General features: G+C 34.8%; 1 protein-coding gene across 3 annotated transcripts in view; it reads left to right on the plus strand.

Annotated features, from left to right (window-relative positions):
* KANSL1L (KAT8 regulatory NSL complex subunit 1 like) overlaps positions 1 to 16,348 on the plus strand; it is a 46,147-nt gene that overhangs the window by 27,029 nt on the left and 2,770 nt on the right. For all 3 annotated transcript variants that reach the window (XR_004254600.1, XR_004254601.1, XM_032208783.1), the window contains exons 7-14: positions 1,177 to 1,327; positions 2,944 to 3,054; positions 4,237 to 4,374; positions 6,756 to 6,877; positions 8,131 to 8,255; positions 10,474 to 10,528; positions 12,521 to 12,630; positions 15,547 to 15,712. Coding sequence is in view for 1 of the 3 variants with exons in the window: in XM_032208783.1 (XP_032064674.1) it covers positions 1,177 to 1,327; positions 2,944 to 3,054; positions 4,237 to 4,374; positions 6,756 to 6,877; positions 8,131 to 8,255; positions 10,474 to 10,528; positions 12,521 to 12,630; positions 15,547 to 15,712 (978 nt within the window). In the remaining 2 variants the exon portion in view is untranslated. The remainder of the gene's footprint in view (positions 1 to 1,176; positions 1,328 to 2,943; positions 3,055 to 4,236; positions 4,375 to 6,755; positions 6,878 to 8,130; positions 8,256 to 10,473; positions 10,529 to 12,520; positions 12,631 to 15,546; positions 15,713 to 16,348) is intronic.

The following is a 16,348-nucleotide window of genomic DNA, read 5'->3' on the forward strand; positions in this document are numbered from 1 at the left end:
AACGAGTTTCAATTAAAGTTCTCCCACCTTATAACCAAAATGGGCAGGCTCCATTACCGTCATCAGTTGAAAATTACCTGTACAGAAAAATTGAATAAGACTATTGATAACAAAACAAAAAGAAAAACTTGATTCATATGTTCTTATCACTTTATATATTGTCACACGTGGCAATATATAACAATTGCACTGTTTTATTCAAAAAGGGAACCATTTTATTTGTAATATTTGTATTCTGTCTGAACTTTTAAAATATGTTCTGAGATATAGATCCCATGGAGACAACTAACATTCAAATAATATACAATATATATTATATCTTCAATTTCTGCAATACCTCAAATACATGTACATTTATACTAGGGGATTCAACCAAACCCAAAGGTGCTTTTCAAAGGGCAACTGGACGTTTTTTTCTTGAAAATATTTCACTTCTCATCCAAGGAGTTTCTTCAGTTCTGACTAAATGATGGGGAGTAGAAGGATTTCCCCACCATTCAATCAGAACCGAAGAAGCTTCTTAGATGAGAAGTGAAATGTTATGCGTCTCCTGGCCAGGGCTGATCTCAGGAATTGGGGCGGAGGGGGTGCGAGGAAAAGGGGATCCCACCTGTTCCCCAGCCCACCCTCTGGAGCTGCTCTGCTTCCTGCCCACCCGCCACACTTGCCGGCATTCCCGCTTTCTGTTGTCTGACCACTTGTGCTCTGCCAGCCATCTCTATACTCCCTCCCGGAGGCTTTCCGGAGCCCGCCCCAACTGGAGGGAGGGGAGGGGAGAGCCTGGCAGCTCCTTTGCATATTTCGGCCAGTCTTAGCAGGGAAAACCTTGCACGGTAAAGAAAAGCTTCTTTACTCATGAGAAACATTTCCTTATCGTGCAAGATGTTTCTCCCTGCACAGAGCGGCCAAGAGAGAGAAGCGGTGGAGCTGCCAGACTCAGGTAAGATGCACGCCTACCGCCCCATCCTGTGCCCCACCTGCCACCCCCAGTTTGTGCCCGGACATCTTGCTCAAATCTGGCTGTTTTAAGAGAAATATAGCCCATCAAAATCTAGTAGAACTGTGTTATTAAAAGAAGTGATTTATTTTGTTTGGATTTGATTTCAGTTTTAGGTCAGTTTGTTTTAGGATTGATCAAATCATTCTATTTGTTCAAATCTCTATGCTATTTTATAGGCTTTGCATCAGGGCAGAACCTTGTGTAATGCAGAAGAGATTGCAGGCAGCAAAAGGAGTACTTACGAGTTTAGCACCAATTCTAGTATAGGCAAACAACTCATGTTGGAACTAGACACATCATTCCATCCTGTTTTATCATTTCCTTCAGGTAAGTTAGTTGCCTGCTATTGCATGGATAGTTATTCTAAAAATCTTAATATAGCACAAAAATCATTACAAAAGAACATTTTCTTAAAGTTGATTGTTATGATAATCACATCTCTAATTAGCTTTGTCCCATGTACCGGAAAGTCATGGTACACTCAACAAATATTATCTGGTGTGTAAGAATCATGGACTAGGAAAGTATTTGCTTATTCCAGTCAGAAATACAAAGTAATGATTTTAATGTGTGCGTAGTTTGTATGGTCTATATTTGAACACATCCAATAAAAGGACACATGTCATTTTTTCTTAGTTAATTGGTTCCATTTGTAGAATTGTTTTATTATTAGTTCTTTTTCCTATTGTTCAAAGCAAATTTCAGTTTTTATATCTTATTCTGTAGTCTCAGTCACAGGGATGATAGAGAATGTGTCAAAATCTGGATGCTACATCAGAAAAATGCTGCCATATCCTCCTCAGTCATTTCAAAACTGAACAGTTTCCACAATTTCTTTGCATTGGTTTTAGTCATTCTTATTGCTATTATTTGAACCTGTTGATAGTTGATCCGAACCCAATGCATAAGAACTGGCCATAATTTTATAAATAAGTGAGGACTAGCAATTGTACTTTATGGATTCTGTTGTGTGAGATAGAAATATAATATAATATAATACGATGTATTAAAAAAAACCATTCTTACTAAACAATATGTGATCAATTTCAACAATGTTAGTTGATCGTTGGATGATCTATGTAGACAGATGAAGCATTGGTAAAAGTGAAGACTCTTGAAACAGAGTATTTCAAAAGGAATCTTTTATTAAGTAGAATGGCAGCCATTGCATTCAAAGCAACATCTGAATCCCCTTAGGCAATGCAAGTAGAATTAAAGCAGTAGAGACCCCTCCCATTAGTTAGAATGTAGATTTTAGCCAATACACAAATGTGGAGATGTTTCCTTTATCAACTGCCCTGAGAGCTGAATAAACATACATTCCCATGGCTATCTTCTGTTAGGTATTAAAGTGAAACGTCCCACATGGCCATCATAAACATTCCCCCAAAAGGTGAGGGGATCTCAAGACACTTTGGTGCCAGGAAACCAGTTGTAAAATATCAGTTGTCACAGGCACTGCTAATAAATCGACTCCAAGGCCCCCCTCCTCCCAATTGAATGGCAGTATCACTTTTAGGGATCTGACAACTAGCTTAATTCTGCCCTTGGAGAAACAGACTCTTGAGGAAGTGCTAGGATGGTTATGGTCTTTATGTGATGATGTAGATTTTCATCATATCATATATTTATAGATGTAAATGTTAACATTTATAAATGTTAAAAACTCCTAAAATGTACACAATATGACAATAAAGATGAGCAATATGATACTTGTTTTAGATAAACAGAAATACAATTAATAATAAAGCTTGTAAGTGAAAATTTGATGCCAGGTTTTTAATATTTACAGTTTTAATATATTTATGCATTATGTTGCTTTATTGTTGCCATTATTTCATTACTAATTGGAGTCACCCAGAGTTAGATATAAAATGGGGAGCTATGTAAAGTAAATGTTTTAAATAAATAAATGAAGTTATCTATTTAAATATTTTTTGCAGATGTTCCTCTACATGTTCATTTTAAAACTTTACTCAAGAAATATGAGGTCAAAGGTGATGCTTTTGAAAGTGCTGCTTTTGGTTTAGCATACAAAATGTCTCCATTAAATGGTATGCAATATTAAAAAAAAACTATTTTTATTCAATAGTTCATTGATTTTCCATTGTTTTTATATTTTTGATTGATAAGAACTAGTGTTTAATACAATTGCAATATATATATATATATATATATATATATCTGCTTGCTTTGAACTGAGATCATTCTATTTTTGTAGTGAAATTTCATCTGAAAAAGGTCTGACAAAATATTTTATATCGTATGCACCTTTGGAAAATGAAATTTATCCATCTCTCATTTGCACTTACTCTATACTAATGAATATATCAAACCAGATTTTTTAAACTAGAAATTAGTCCAGTTAGTCCAGAATGCAGCCGCACGAGCGATAGTGGGTGTACCTAGGTACACCCACGTTACACCTATCCTCCGCGAGCTGCACTGGCTTCCCATTGGTCTCCGGACACGTTTCAAGGTGCCTAGTCGTTACTTTTAAAGCCCTACATGGTTTAGGACCTGGCTACCTGAGAGACCGCCTCCTGCCATTCACCTCCCAGAGACCTATAAGATCGCACAGACTAGGCCTCCTCCGGATTCCATCTGCCGGTCAATGTCGGCTGGCGACTCCCTGGGGGAGGGCCTTCTCTGTAGCGGCTCCGGCCCCATGGAACGATCTCCCTGTGGAGATCCGGACCCTTACTACTCTTCCGGCCTTCCGCAAAGCGACCAAGACTTGGCTGTTCCGGCAGGCCTGGGGCTGTTGATTTATCCAGCCCCATTCTGAGCTATATGAATGTTGTGAATTTTAATGTCTGTTTTTTAATTTTTATATGTTCCCCCCTTCCTGCTTTATCTGTAAGCCGCCCTGAGTCTCTCGAGAGTGGGCGGCATACAAATCCTAATAAACACTAAACACACACACTATTAAAGAATCTTCCTGATTAGTGAACAAATCATTTTTTCAAATATATAAATTGATAATATCTATTACTTAAATCAGTTTGATTTAAAATAAATCTACTCTACATGCCCTTCTGCATCTAATAAATTTTACAGCAAGGAAAATATATATACATTGTGCCCATCTATAAATTGTGACTGAAATCATTGACCAGTTTTGATACATTTTGGGCTTTAGGTAATTCAATGTCTTAAAAGCATACTGCCAGAAGTTAAACATTTTCTGTGTGATTTACTGTGACACAGTAAAGTTATGTTTGTTTTTATCCCAGTTTTTAGTCAAATTAAACCTCCTCTTCAACAGTTGAGCCATGGATATGAATCCAGTTGTAAACATCAAAGTATGGCAAAAGTATCAGAACTGTTTTCAGAGGGAAGGAAGAAAAGACATTTAAGCGAGACATTGCCTGGTAAGTATATAATACTCATCATACAATTCTACTGGATAGGTTTTTTTTTAATGTACCTGCCAGCACCGCTGAAAAAAGAGCACCTCACCTTTCCAGGTTATAAGTTATTTTATATCCTGAATAATCCAATTCTGTGAGTAATGAGGCACATTTTAAAATGCAGTTGTCCACAGATACTTTAAGAACTAGATCAATTTGGCATTCTACATTCACAATGAGAAACATCTCATTATTGTTAATGAGCAACAGCTCTTGAACATAGCCACTTTTTAGTACAATATTTTTGTGAAAGAAAATTATCTATAATTTGTTTAGAATAGTGTTTCTCAACCTTGGCAACTTGAAGATGTCGGACTTCAACTCCCAGAATTCCCCAGCCAGCGAATGCTGGCTGGGGAATTCTGGGAGTTGAAGTCCGGACATCTTCAAGTTGCCAAGGTTGAGAAACACTGGTTTACAAGGGAACTCTTAGTGACAGTTACCTGACATCCTCAAGAGGGCAAGGCCCTATGGTAAGCACACATTTTTAACCAATGTACAAACATTAAGAGCCAGACTCTGATCTTTACTTTCATATCTGATTCAAAGCATAAGGCACATTGGAGACCTAAAACCCTGCCTAGAGGAATTTGGACTGGATTTATTCTGGTAGGGGAAATGTATCTTCACTAGTAAAATAAATTAATAAAGACTTTAACAACAAGCTATGACTGCAAATCAATAGGGTGAAATAATAATTCTCTATTTGAACTCAGGGAGAAATTATTGTCTGTTTATTTCAACCTTTGTGCAAGCTAAAACCTATGTCCAATTGTAAGTGAATAAAGAGCTCCATTAATGTTTGCCATAATACTCATTTACATTAAATAATTCATTAGGCATACGACACTATATATTTTATATATATTAGGATATATAACATCTTTGTCCAAGAAGCAACTCTTTGAAAAATATCAAAATGGATTGTAAATATATCACCCCTGTTTCCATGGGTCAAACAAAAAGTTTTATCTATGCCCAAAGACAGTCATATTCTATTTTCAAGCTAAAGCTATTGCAGCCATTAAAATGTTAATATGAGTTCTACAGACCTTTTAAGTTTTAGAAAAGCATCTTTTTCCTGCAATCGTGGAGACAGCAGCCAGACTGGGTTTACTCCGTCCAGTAACCAATTGGACTGAGTCTACACTTATGATCGAGCCCTAGTCATCGAGCCCTTGTGGCTCCTCCCCAGTTCAGACTCAGTCCAACCAGGACTAGCAGTGAGAATTGATCTCTCCTCCAATTTTTAGCTTTATAATTGGAGTTTTTTTACATTTTTTTTTCATTAAATTAGCTTTTTAAATCATTTTTTTCTTCTGACCAAATTGGAGGGAAATTCAAAACTGCTTCCAGGCTGCCTCTTTTCAGCCATTCTGACTGCCTGCGGCCACGAGTTCACTCAGGAAGCCTGCCTTGCAGTCGGATCGGCCAGCTCACGAGTTACGGCTCCATAGCTGTTTCTCCAAGGCGCTTCTGGACTCTGGACACTCTAAGAGACGCTTGACCAGCCCTTTCGCGTGCAGCGGTTCCAGGCAAGGGTCGGTGGCCATTCTGTGGAGGGCCCAGCCACTTTTGAGTGTCGGTGGCCATTTTGCGGGTCAGAAAAGCCCGCGAAGATAAGCGGCCATTTTGAGGCTTGGAAAAGCCTCGGGGGAAAAAAAGCGGCCATTAAAAGAGGGATAGAATCAAGATCATGTCTACCAATAGACAGTGTAGCTAAATTGTTCAATTGATTTTTTAAAAATTAAATGCTATTTTAGTTCATTGTGCTCTTTATTTCTGATTTAGGAAATGAGACCGCATGTTCAGAACTTAAAATGCCACTTTATAAAGCCTAAGTAAAACCATACTTAGAATAATCCAGTTTTGTTCACCATATAATAAAAAAGATGTAGAAAAGAGCAACACAGACTATTAGGGGGTTGAGGACGACGAAGAACAGTTGCAGAAGTTGGGTTTGTCTAGTCTAGTGAAAAGAAGAATGTTTGAGGTACTTTCACAAAGAAGAGGGAGTTGACCTACTTTCCAAAGCAATGAAATTAAGAGAATTAAGAGAGAAGCAACGTAGGATTGGAGAAATTTCCTAACAGTGAGAACATTACTGGAGGCTTTTAAGAAGAGACTGGACAGCCACTTGTCTGGAATGGCATAGGGGGTTGGACTAGAAGATCTCCAAGGTCCCTTCCAACTTCTGTTCTGTTATCTGGGGTGAAAAAGTCATAATAACTGCATTGCTAGCCTACTTTCTACTCTAAATATGCTTTTGCAAGTATCTATCTTATATGTTTATTACTTAGAATTTTGTTCATTAATTGATGTTTTTAATTTTTTCATGGCAGGAGCAAATGATAGTTGTGAAACATTGTCTTTTCAGCATGAAGGACAGGAGTCTTATAGTAATCTTACAGCAGCATCCAGCGTTGACATGTTATCTAGATCTAGTCACAGTATCTCATCACAGGTATGATAATATTGTCATATTGCCTATGATGAATCTTGAAAGCAATTTTTAGTTTTTAGGAACTGAAGTTTTCTATTTTGAAAAATGATTTTTAAATCATATATCATGCTTCAGCATATTTCTTAAAAGTAACATAACATTAAATGTAGGATGGATTTCTGAATGTATCTGCCCGAGGGATTGCTAAAATTACATCACATTATCATTTAATAGCAAGACAAATTACAATTTATTTTTGTTCCCAAGGCCTTTTAACAGAATATACAGAAACCGAATCTGATTCAGAAGCTGAATCTTGACCTTAAACTATAAAAGCAATCTATAATCCTTTAAAAAGTGTCCTGAACATCTTTTTTTTTTCTGAGGCTTCTTCCCGATGTCACAAAATGTTGAAAACTTTAATACGGGTCTTTGTAATAATATATAAAACTTAAGTGTACTTTCTGCCTTTTTTTTTAAATCAACCCAACATTCTCTGCCTGCCTGCTTTTCTTTATTTTTCTTTTTATCGTTTCCTGTCTATATCTCTATCCCTTTCCAAGTCTTCCCTGTGTGATCTTCTGAAACTATCTTTGTTTTCCTAATCCAGTCTCTTCATAGCTCTCCCACCAAGTCTTTCAACAATCTTGACCAAGAAATGGAAATTCTTTTTTAATTCTTCTCTTTTTGTAGTGCTTGGGCCTTGCTATTTACCAGAGAAAAAACCTTAGTCCCTTTATAGTGCTACCTTTCTTATCATCTCTAGGGAAAAATAAAGATGTTATGACTAGAAGCCTGTGCTTTTTCCTGAAGGAATTGCACTCCTTAGGGCAATTCAGTGTGATAGTCACTTAAGGGAAGTTTGCCAGGCTGTGGGCCTTACAGTGACTAGAAGTGATTATTTAAACATTTATCTTTTTTCTCTTATCTGAACATCCATAATCACATTTTAAAAATTCTTTTGGTTTTTATCATTTTGCATAATTTTATTTTTAATGGTTTAGGCTAGTTTAGATACAAGTTCAGTATCAGATTTATTGTCCTAATACAGTAAATCAATTTTGACAATTCAACATTATCCACAATTTTATACATTCGAAAAAAGTATGACTTTATAAAACCAACAAAAATCATTTTCACCTTCAAAAGAAAAGATTATGTAGATATTAATGCAATTATTTGAGTTTGAAAGTTTAATATTATTACTAATACGTACTGAAATTTGTTTTTCATATAGCTTTTTAATGTCATTTAATGAAACAATTTTTAAACAGCTCAATTCAAGGCGGAGACTGAGAAGTGAGTGTTCCTATGACATAGACAATATTGTTATTCCTATGTCATTAATTGCACCATCAAAACTGGAGAAACTTCAGTATAAAGAAATTCTTACCCCAAGGTATTTGAAATTTTATTGAATTTTATACATAAATAAATAATATAAAACTTTGTTCTGATAGAAAGCATGTTGTAGACAATTGACAATATTATGGAAAGGTCTAGTCATGCTACTTCTTATTAGGGAAATGGATGTAATGCCTATAACACAGCTCTTAGGATTTGTTCTTAATGCTTTCAATAATTATTGGGTCTGACTCTTGCTACAGATGTCTTATGTTGGTTAATAGCTCACAAGTTTCTATAAATCTAAATTTCTTTTCTGTAAAACAAAGATACCTACCTCATAGATTAATAGCAAAGCTAATTCAGAAAAGTTGTAGGATTTGTATTGTTAAAAATAATAAACTCTGTTCATTGTTGATCAAATCATAACATTCAAATGAATGAACAGACATCAGTGCAATTAATGTATTTTCTGTGTATATAATATTGCTGTAGGCACAAAGGATTAAGTTGCTTAATTTAGATGAAAAGTCTTAAATATTTAAATGTTTAAAGTGCACATATTTAAAGTAAAATGTTTGTGTTTCAATATACTGTATAAATTCAGAATTTGGCACCATCATACTACATATATTCATATGTTACATTAATGTTATAAAAGTTTAAAAATTCAGTTGCATGTAAAAATTTAGGCATTCCTCATGAAACCATTTTAACAAATCCCCAAAGGAACAGAAGCTGATACACTTCTATATAATTAGGGCAAATACAAAAGTTTGGACATCCTTCAAATTGATTCAGCTGTCGCCCTCCTTTTCTGTAAAGTTGCTAGAAGTATTAAGTTACTAATGGCGAATGAATCAGATCTATGATTGCCTAGGGGAAATAATTAAATATTTTCAACAATCATGGGCTCTTTTAAGCAGATTTCTGAGTGTTTAAAAAATGGAAATAATCTACTTTTGAAATGCAGTGGAGGGCTATAAAATATCTAAATATCTAAACACTTCTACTTATTTCAACTGAAAAAAACATTAAGAAATGGAAATTAAATGAAATGGAAAGGTCCAAAAAAATAGAAAAAGTTGTCTATTCAGAAGTAAACAGTGTCTGATGTACAGATCACAAACATCCTTCTCAAAAGGTGAACTGACACAGGAATACTTGGTTTCAGGTCAACTGTATAACATTACTTTTCCAACAGTGATCCACAGTTATCAGAAGGAAAACCTTTATCTTTGAAACTATGACTTAGTTTCAATACTCATAATGTTAGCATATATTTATAAGCTTGAGATGTTTTGGAATAAGGTACTTTGGACTAATGAAACCAAAATTAAACTGATTGGTTACAACTGCACAATATATCTGGAAGAGAAGGATGAAGGATTTGTAAAAAAACAAACCACATCTGTTCATTTAGGGGTTTATTAAAACATACAATTTGACCAGAAATGTCTCAACCTTTTCATGCAACTGTAGATATTTCCCCATTTTTTCAGTCATTTATCAGTGAATTGTGATGTCTACATTTAAGCAGCTGTCAGAAGCAACCAGTGTGTCTCTGCTTTCAGACAGTCACAACATTTGTTTGTCATTACTGACGTTCATTGCAAGTCAGTAAAACTGTATCTAGTCTATCAGGACGTTGCTACCTTAGCTACCTTAGAAAAAGGAAATAAAATGAACCAATTACAAAGGTAATTCTTTGGTTAATAAAAACTTTCTGATGGACGAATACCAAGAAAGTAGAAAACATAGATGAGAAACAGGGGAATATATTGCCCATTTGTCCAGGCTGTTGATAAACATGTAACTATGTAGCACTATGAAGAATCGCATAAAAGCAGATAACTATCTTACCCAAAAGCAGTTACTTTTAATTTATGGTAGTATTTTCCATAAGCAAAAGATCACCAGGGAAAAAATATCAACCTCCCTTAACCATGTTCTTACTGAATCTGGGTTGACCCTCCAATTTTAAAATTACATGGGAACACATAGTCTTACGTTCAAACAAGCACAGTATATTGGTGCATTTGCACAAATGATTTGATAAAATAAAAAGAGAAACTTACCTTAATTTAATTTAAATTATGTCAAAGCCAATGACTTTGAAACAGATAGATATTAACTGTGAGAAAGAATTCAGTTATGTAATTGAATTGGCAGATGTATTTGCAGTATTTAGAGTAGAAATTATTTTTCGTAATGAATTAGATTTGAGTTTTTATCTGAACAGTTTTCAAAGAAGAATCTTTTTTTATCAACAGTTGGAGAATAGTTAGCCTAAAGCCTTTAGAAAAACTGCATGAGGATGAAGAGAAGGTAAGGTCTGTTTATATTCAGCTGTTGCTTTGCTATTGTTTTACAGTGAGGAATTTTATATTTCTACTTGCAGATAAAATTATTATACATCAGAATTGTGAAAGCATTGAAATGAAAGCATGTTAGTATGAGCAAAGCATTCTTGAAATCTGAAAGAAGAGATATCCTTTGGGAAGTTTGGATGGCTGCTTCAGTTATTAACATACAGTACTGAAGCCACAAGTAAAATGAATCAGCTATACATGCACAACTGCATATTCAGAGACTGGGAAAAGTCTTTGAAGCTACCACAAGTATTTCAAAGGATATAACTACTTTCACATTTCAAGGAATGATGGTTCCCTCGTGCTACCACCCATTGTATAACTTACGTTTATTACGTGTATGACGAATAAAATAAATTTTATAATAAAAAAATTATTGTTATAAAATAATAAAATGATGAATACTTTGACTATTTTGTATCTAAAACTATAGAATCAGTTTGGCATAGTTATTAAGGCATAAGGCTAGAAACTGAGAGATCATAAGTTCTAGTCCTGCCTTAACACAGAGCTAACTGGGTAACTTTGGGTCAGAGCCTCTTCCTCAGCTCTAGGAAAAAAGGCGATGGAAAACCACTTCCAAAAATACTGCCAGGAGAAATGCAGGGACTTGCAGGAGTCAGCGTTATTCGAAGGCACACAAACGCATGCACGCACGCACGCACACACACACACACAATCACAGACAAAAGGCAGAAGAAAAAGTATAATTCTTATCCTGAGATGGGTGAGGGACAGGTTAGGAAAGAGAATATTTTGAGAGTTTTTACTAAAGTTGGGTCAACACTATAGCATTGGTTTGGACAGGTGTCCACAAATATACTGACCAGGGTCAACTGTGGCTTGATTTTCAATAATCCCTGTTTGTTTATTCTTTGTTTGTTAATGATATTTATAGCCTATCCAAATTGTGACAGACAGTGAACAATTATGTATATAAATCAACTATTAAAAGGCCAAATACCCAGCATGCCTAGATTTCCTATGATAACTGCCCATAATCAAAAAGGGCCCAAATGCATAGAAGTAATCATCGATTTACAACCACAATTGGGACCAGAATTTCCATGCTATGCAAGGCAGTTGTGAGATGCACCTGGGCTGCCACATACTGTGATGAAATAGTCCAAGCACATAGTGAGCAGGATGAGATTCCATCCCCACAACAAGGCCAGGCAGAGGCCCTAGCCTTGATTTCTGCTTATCACATAAGAAAAAGCTTAAACCCCAGAAATATTCTTAAATCAAAAACCCTTCTTTTACTGAGTTTAATGGTATTATATTTCATGTAAATATTGAATAACATAGGGGTAATCCCTCAGTTTGTGAGATACCATATTGGAGTCCTTCTCTCTTCCACAATCACCACATGGAATATCCATAATACCTCCAACACTCTTGCCAACAGTATAGAAGAATATCTTGGTGATCACATTGGCTGCCATCAAATTAATAGGTGAGCTAATAGGACATAGAGGAGCAAACTTCCCATTTCCATGGAAGAGAAACAGCAACATTTTATTATTTTTATTTTGCCATTTTATCAGAGTAAGAGAAAAAGTTCCAGTCCATGTAGGTCTTTAAAAACAAGAATGGAGCAGGCTAGGTATGTATTCATTCATGTAAACTGATGGAGTGTCTGTGGTGGTAGATGGGGAGAAAGATAAGACAAAATATGTATTGCTCACTCTTGTATTGGCTCAGATTCCCACCAATGTTCAATCCTAAAATGGATTTCTTCTGTATTAAATATAACATTCTTAAGAGCCATTTCTACATTTATGTGGTTTTAGGATTATTCTACTGTGTTTTCCATGTTTAGTAAAAATGAATTACACTGTACATTTGTACAGTATATTTTTAAGAGTGCTAAATCCATAACTGTTTCGTGAGAAGAGTGTTCTCATTCATTAAGTAAGATTTATAATCCAAGTATTTTAATGCTTAGGCAGAAGATCTGTCCGATGATGTCTATGCTGCACGTCATTCAAAATATGAAGACAAAGAAAAAGCACGGTGGTCCCTGTGGGAAAAGTGTCGATGTCCTAGAAGGAATAGGCAGGTTGAAATTAAAAGATATTGGAATTACATTTTTGTTTACTGCTAGTAGTCTCAAATTCTTAAGTCAGTTTCTCTTAAAAAATGAGTTATGTTATTGGAGCTATCTGATTTTGCTTTACTACTATTCAAATGAAAATTTAATATTGCAAATATAATGCTTGTGTCAGCATTTGTATCTAATTCTTACATAGGCAAGATGCTTGATTTAGTATTCTAAATGTAGCTGCGTGTGAACCAAAACGCATGTGTTGATTTTCCTGCATAGTTAGTTACAAAACCTTCACTTATGCAAATGTATTCAAATTTTTCATTTTGAAAAAAAATATGAATGTTTTCAATATTGAATGTATGGGTGCTTTAATTTATTACTTTAGTGACATCTGAAAATAACTAGTTAAAAAAGTGGGTGTTTTTAATTTTAATCACAAAAGTGTACTTTTTATTCTCAAATGACTTTTTTCTACAGCATTTTGTATAGCAAAATATTTTTTTTAATTGGGAACTGGGGTTTGAAGGCATTTGGTGAGAAAATAACCTAAGAGCTGTTTCAGAAAGAAAGAGTACAATATTCACATGACTAATGCAATCCTGTTACTATAAAACTAAATAGTTCTTTGCTTTCTGAAACTAAAGATATACGATGAGATAGCATGATGTGATAATTTAAAATTTTTAATATATAAACACAAAGCACAATGAATAAAATATAGTAGGAAAAACTCAGAAGTTCTCAATACAGTAATGCTGGCATCCAGGCAAGAACTGAAGGGAAAGAGCAAGTCTCCTATTTGAATGTAAGTTCTGGAACATTATAAGCTCACCAATATGTGTGAATAAAGCTTTAACAATGTGAATAATAGACTGGTTATTTGTTCAAGTCATTACTGGAATGGTCATCTGTCCTTCCTCAAAAGGTTGATGTTCTTGGGCAGGTCTCCATGTCAGAATCTTCAAGAACTGTGAAGGATTTTTTTTAAAAAAATCATCCCCTCCAGCATACATGCTTTTGGCTGTGATTTCCCTGTCTTGCCTTTTGTAAATGGAAAGTGGTTTTGGAGCAATCAAGGGATGAAAGCAATACCAGACATCTCTGCAAGGTTAAGGGCCCAGGTTTTCCAAAATAATTGACTGGCTTGTATGAATGCAGCCTTCTATGAGTTCTCTATGTAATACTTGTATGAATGAATGAATGAATGAATGAATGAATGAATGGCAATCTTATTTAAGTGGTAGAAGAGACGAGTGTACCATAGTGACTTTTAGGATTATGTTTTTCAATTATTCAGCATGCATTGGCAGTAATGTTTCATGTTTTTTGCCCTATTCTAAAGTCAGCCTGAACATCTGGTATTTCCTTTCTCATGTAGGGCTTTAATCTGTGTTGGGTGATGCATGTGAAATTAAGGATATTGTATGATAATTTGCACACTCTGTTAAGTCTTTCTTTTAGTATTGGAATATAGATTGATTTAGGAATAGCAGTTAAGACTTATATACCGCTTCATAGGGCTTTCAGCCCTCTCTAAGCGGTTTACAGAGTCAGCATATTGCCCCCACAGTCTGGGTCCTCATTTCACCCACCTCGGAAGGATGGAAGGCTGAGTCAACCTTGAGCCGGTGATATTTGAACCGCTGAACTGCAGATAACAGTCAGCTGAAGTGGCCTGCAGTGCTGCACCCTAACCACTGCGCCACCTCGGCTCGACTTCTTCCACTTGCTTGGCCCCCGTGTCATTCTCCAAATTTGCTGGCATAGCTTCATTAGAATTGTCTAGTTTATGTTCTTTTGATTGCCATATTTCATCATGGGTATTCCATCAGTTCATATAATTTCTAAACTTGATGATGACTGGAGTGCTGTTCTGACTTCATATTTTAGTACCAGAGGTTCTTATAAGTAAGGAATATATTCTAAGATATCTTAGATACGGACATTTTTACTGCATATTTTATTCATTAGTTCAAAAGTCCCGTCCCCCCCCCCAATATTTGTTTCCATCTTCAGTATCTTTAAAGATATTGTAATACTGCTTTTTGTCTTTTCTAAAAGCTCTTTTGTTAAATTCTTTTAGGAGATTTTTTCTCTCTTTCTTGGCTTTTGCTTCTCTTCTCTTCTTGCCAATTTCCAGTTTTATTCTAATATCCAGTTTGCTTTCTCTTCTTTTGTCATTTTCAACAGTTTCCTTTCACATTTATTCTTAACATTTTTTTAAAAATTTAATTCCATAATTATCTATTAATGTGGTTCAGGACTTACAAGCTATTCCTGATGTTCTTCTTTAAAATAGTGTATATATATATTCAAGATTATATCATAGAAACTGACTGGCATTCTTTTTTAGCTGAACTTGAAGCTTGCGTAGGAGCAGTTCATGATGTATTCCAGTCATATCTAGTCATGTCTTTGATGTTATAACTGAAGCTCCTCCATCTCCTTTTAGCAATAATATAGTCAATACCATCAAATCAAATCAGAAAGTTATGAAAAATATGCTCCATAGACTTGATCGCATGGGTATTAACTCTATAATACTTGATTATTTGGCACCTTTCTCATATTGTGATTCCAAGAATTCAAAAAGAATACAATATTTGCTTTCTTCTCTTTCATCATTTTCAGCAATCTCCTTTCATATTCATCCTTTATTATTAAAGTGAAATTATTTTTAAAAGATGTATGACAGATAGAATCACAGAAGATTATGGATTGTTCCACAAATAAAACATTAAAAAGACTAATTAAAAATATTTAAAACTTTGTATACAGTGGAAAGAGTATGTTTTTTTCCCCTAAAAGTTCCCTTTAGAATTAAATTTGTTATTAGAGATTTTAGAGATCCTTCTTCCATCATCTTATTGTTCATCAGGTCATTGTTACTGAAAGAAATTAGAGCTTATTTTATTTCATTATAGATCATATAGCAGAAATTTTGAGGAACAAGATGCATCATTGAAAGAAAAACAAGCAAATTCTAATTTAACAACCTACATTTCGGAAAACACTGCAGGCATAACTTCAGAAGCCTATAATTCTCAATATTTGGCAACGTCAGAGTCTTCAGGAAACAAACTATCAATGGTACAGCACACATTAATGAATATGCCATTTAAATATAAGTGTTTAATTATTGTTGAGTTTACTGAAGAGCAGTTAAGCAGACCAAAGTGAGCTACTTAACAATTTCCTTTAAAAAACATCCTGTTTAAATCATTTGTGTTTTAAAGTGTTTTTGTTGTCATTCATTAAAGCATTTTTAATATACCAGAACACTTCATTTAGTTTTTATGTAAGTGTCCTTTATCATACTTTTTTTAAAGCTACAATGGACTTAGTTGGGAAAACACACGCACGAGCCTACTATCCAGGTGAAAAGAGTGAGATTAATTTTCAGTAGACAGTATTGCATTGGAGAAGTGCAATTCAATACCTATTTATTTCATTGCAATGATTTATTTATCTGGGGGTAGTGTTAGACTATACTGTATGAGGCTTCCCCAAGCTGTTTCATTAAACCTTCTAAATAAAACAGGCCGATTTTGTCATTGTGTAAATTTTAACAGTTGATATAAATGATGTGAATTTAGAGCTTCCAATATCAGAATTAAGAATCGTTGCAAATAGTTTGTACAAGAAATATAGCATATCTACTCCAAAGATAATCTTGAACTTCTTTCACTTAAAAAGACTATGTTAAAAAAGCAAAGCCTCAGTGCC

This window comes from Thamnophis elegans, chromosome 1 (assembly GCF_009769535.1).
Source record: "Thamnophis elegans isolate rThaEle1 chromosome 1, rThaEle1.pri, whole genome shotgun sequence".
Lineage (NCBI taxonomy): Eukaryota > Metazoa > Chordata > Lepidosauria > Squamata > Colubridae > Thamnophis > Thamnophis elegans.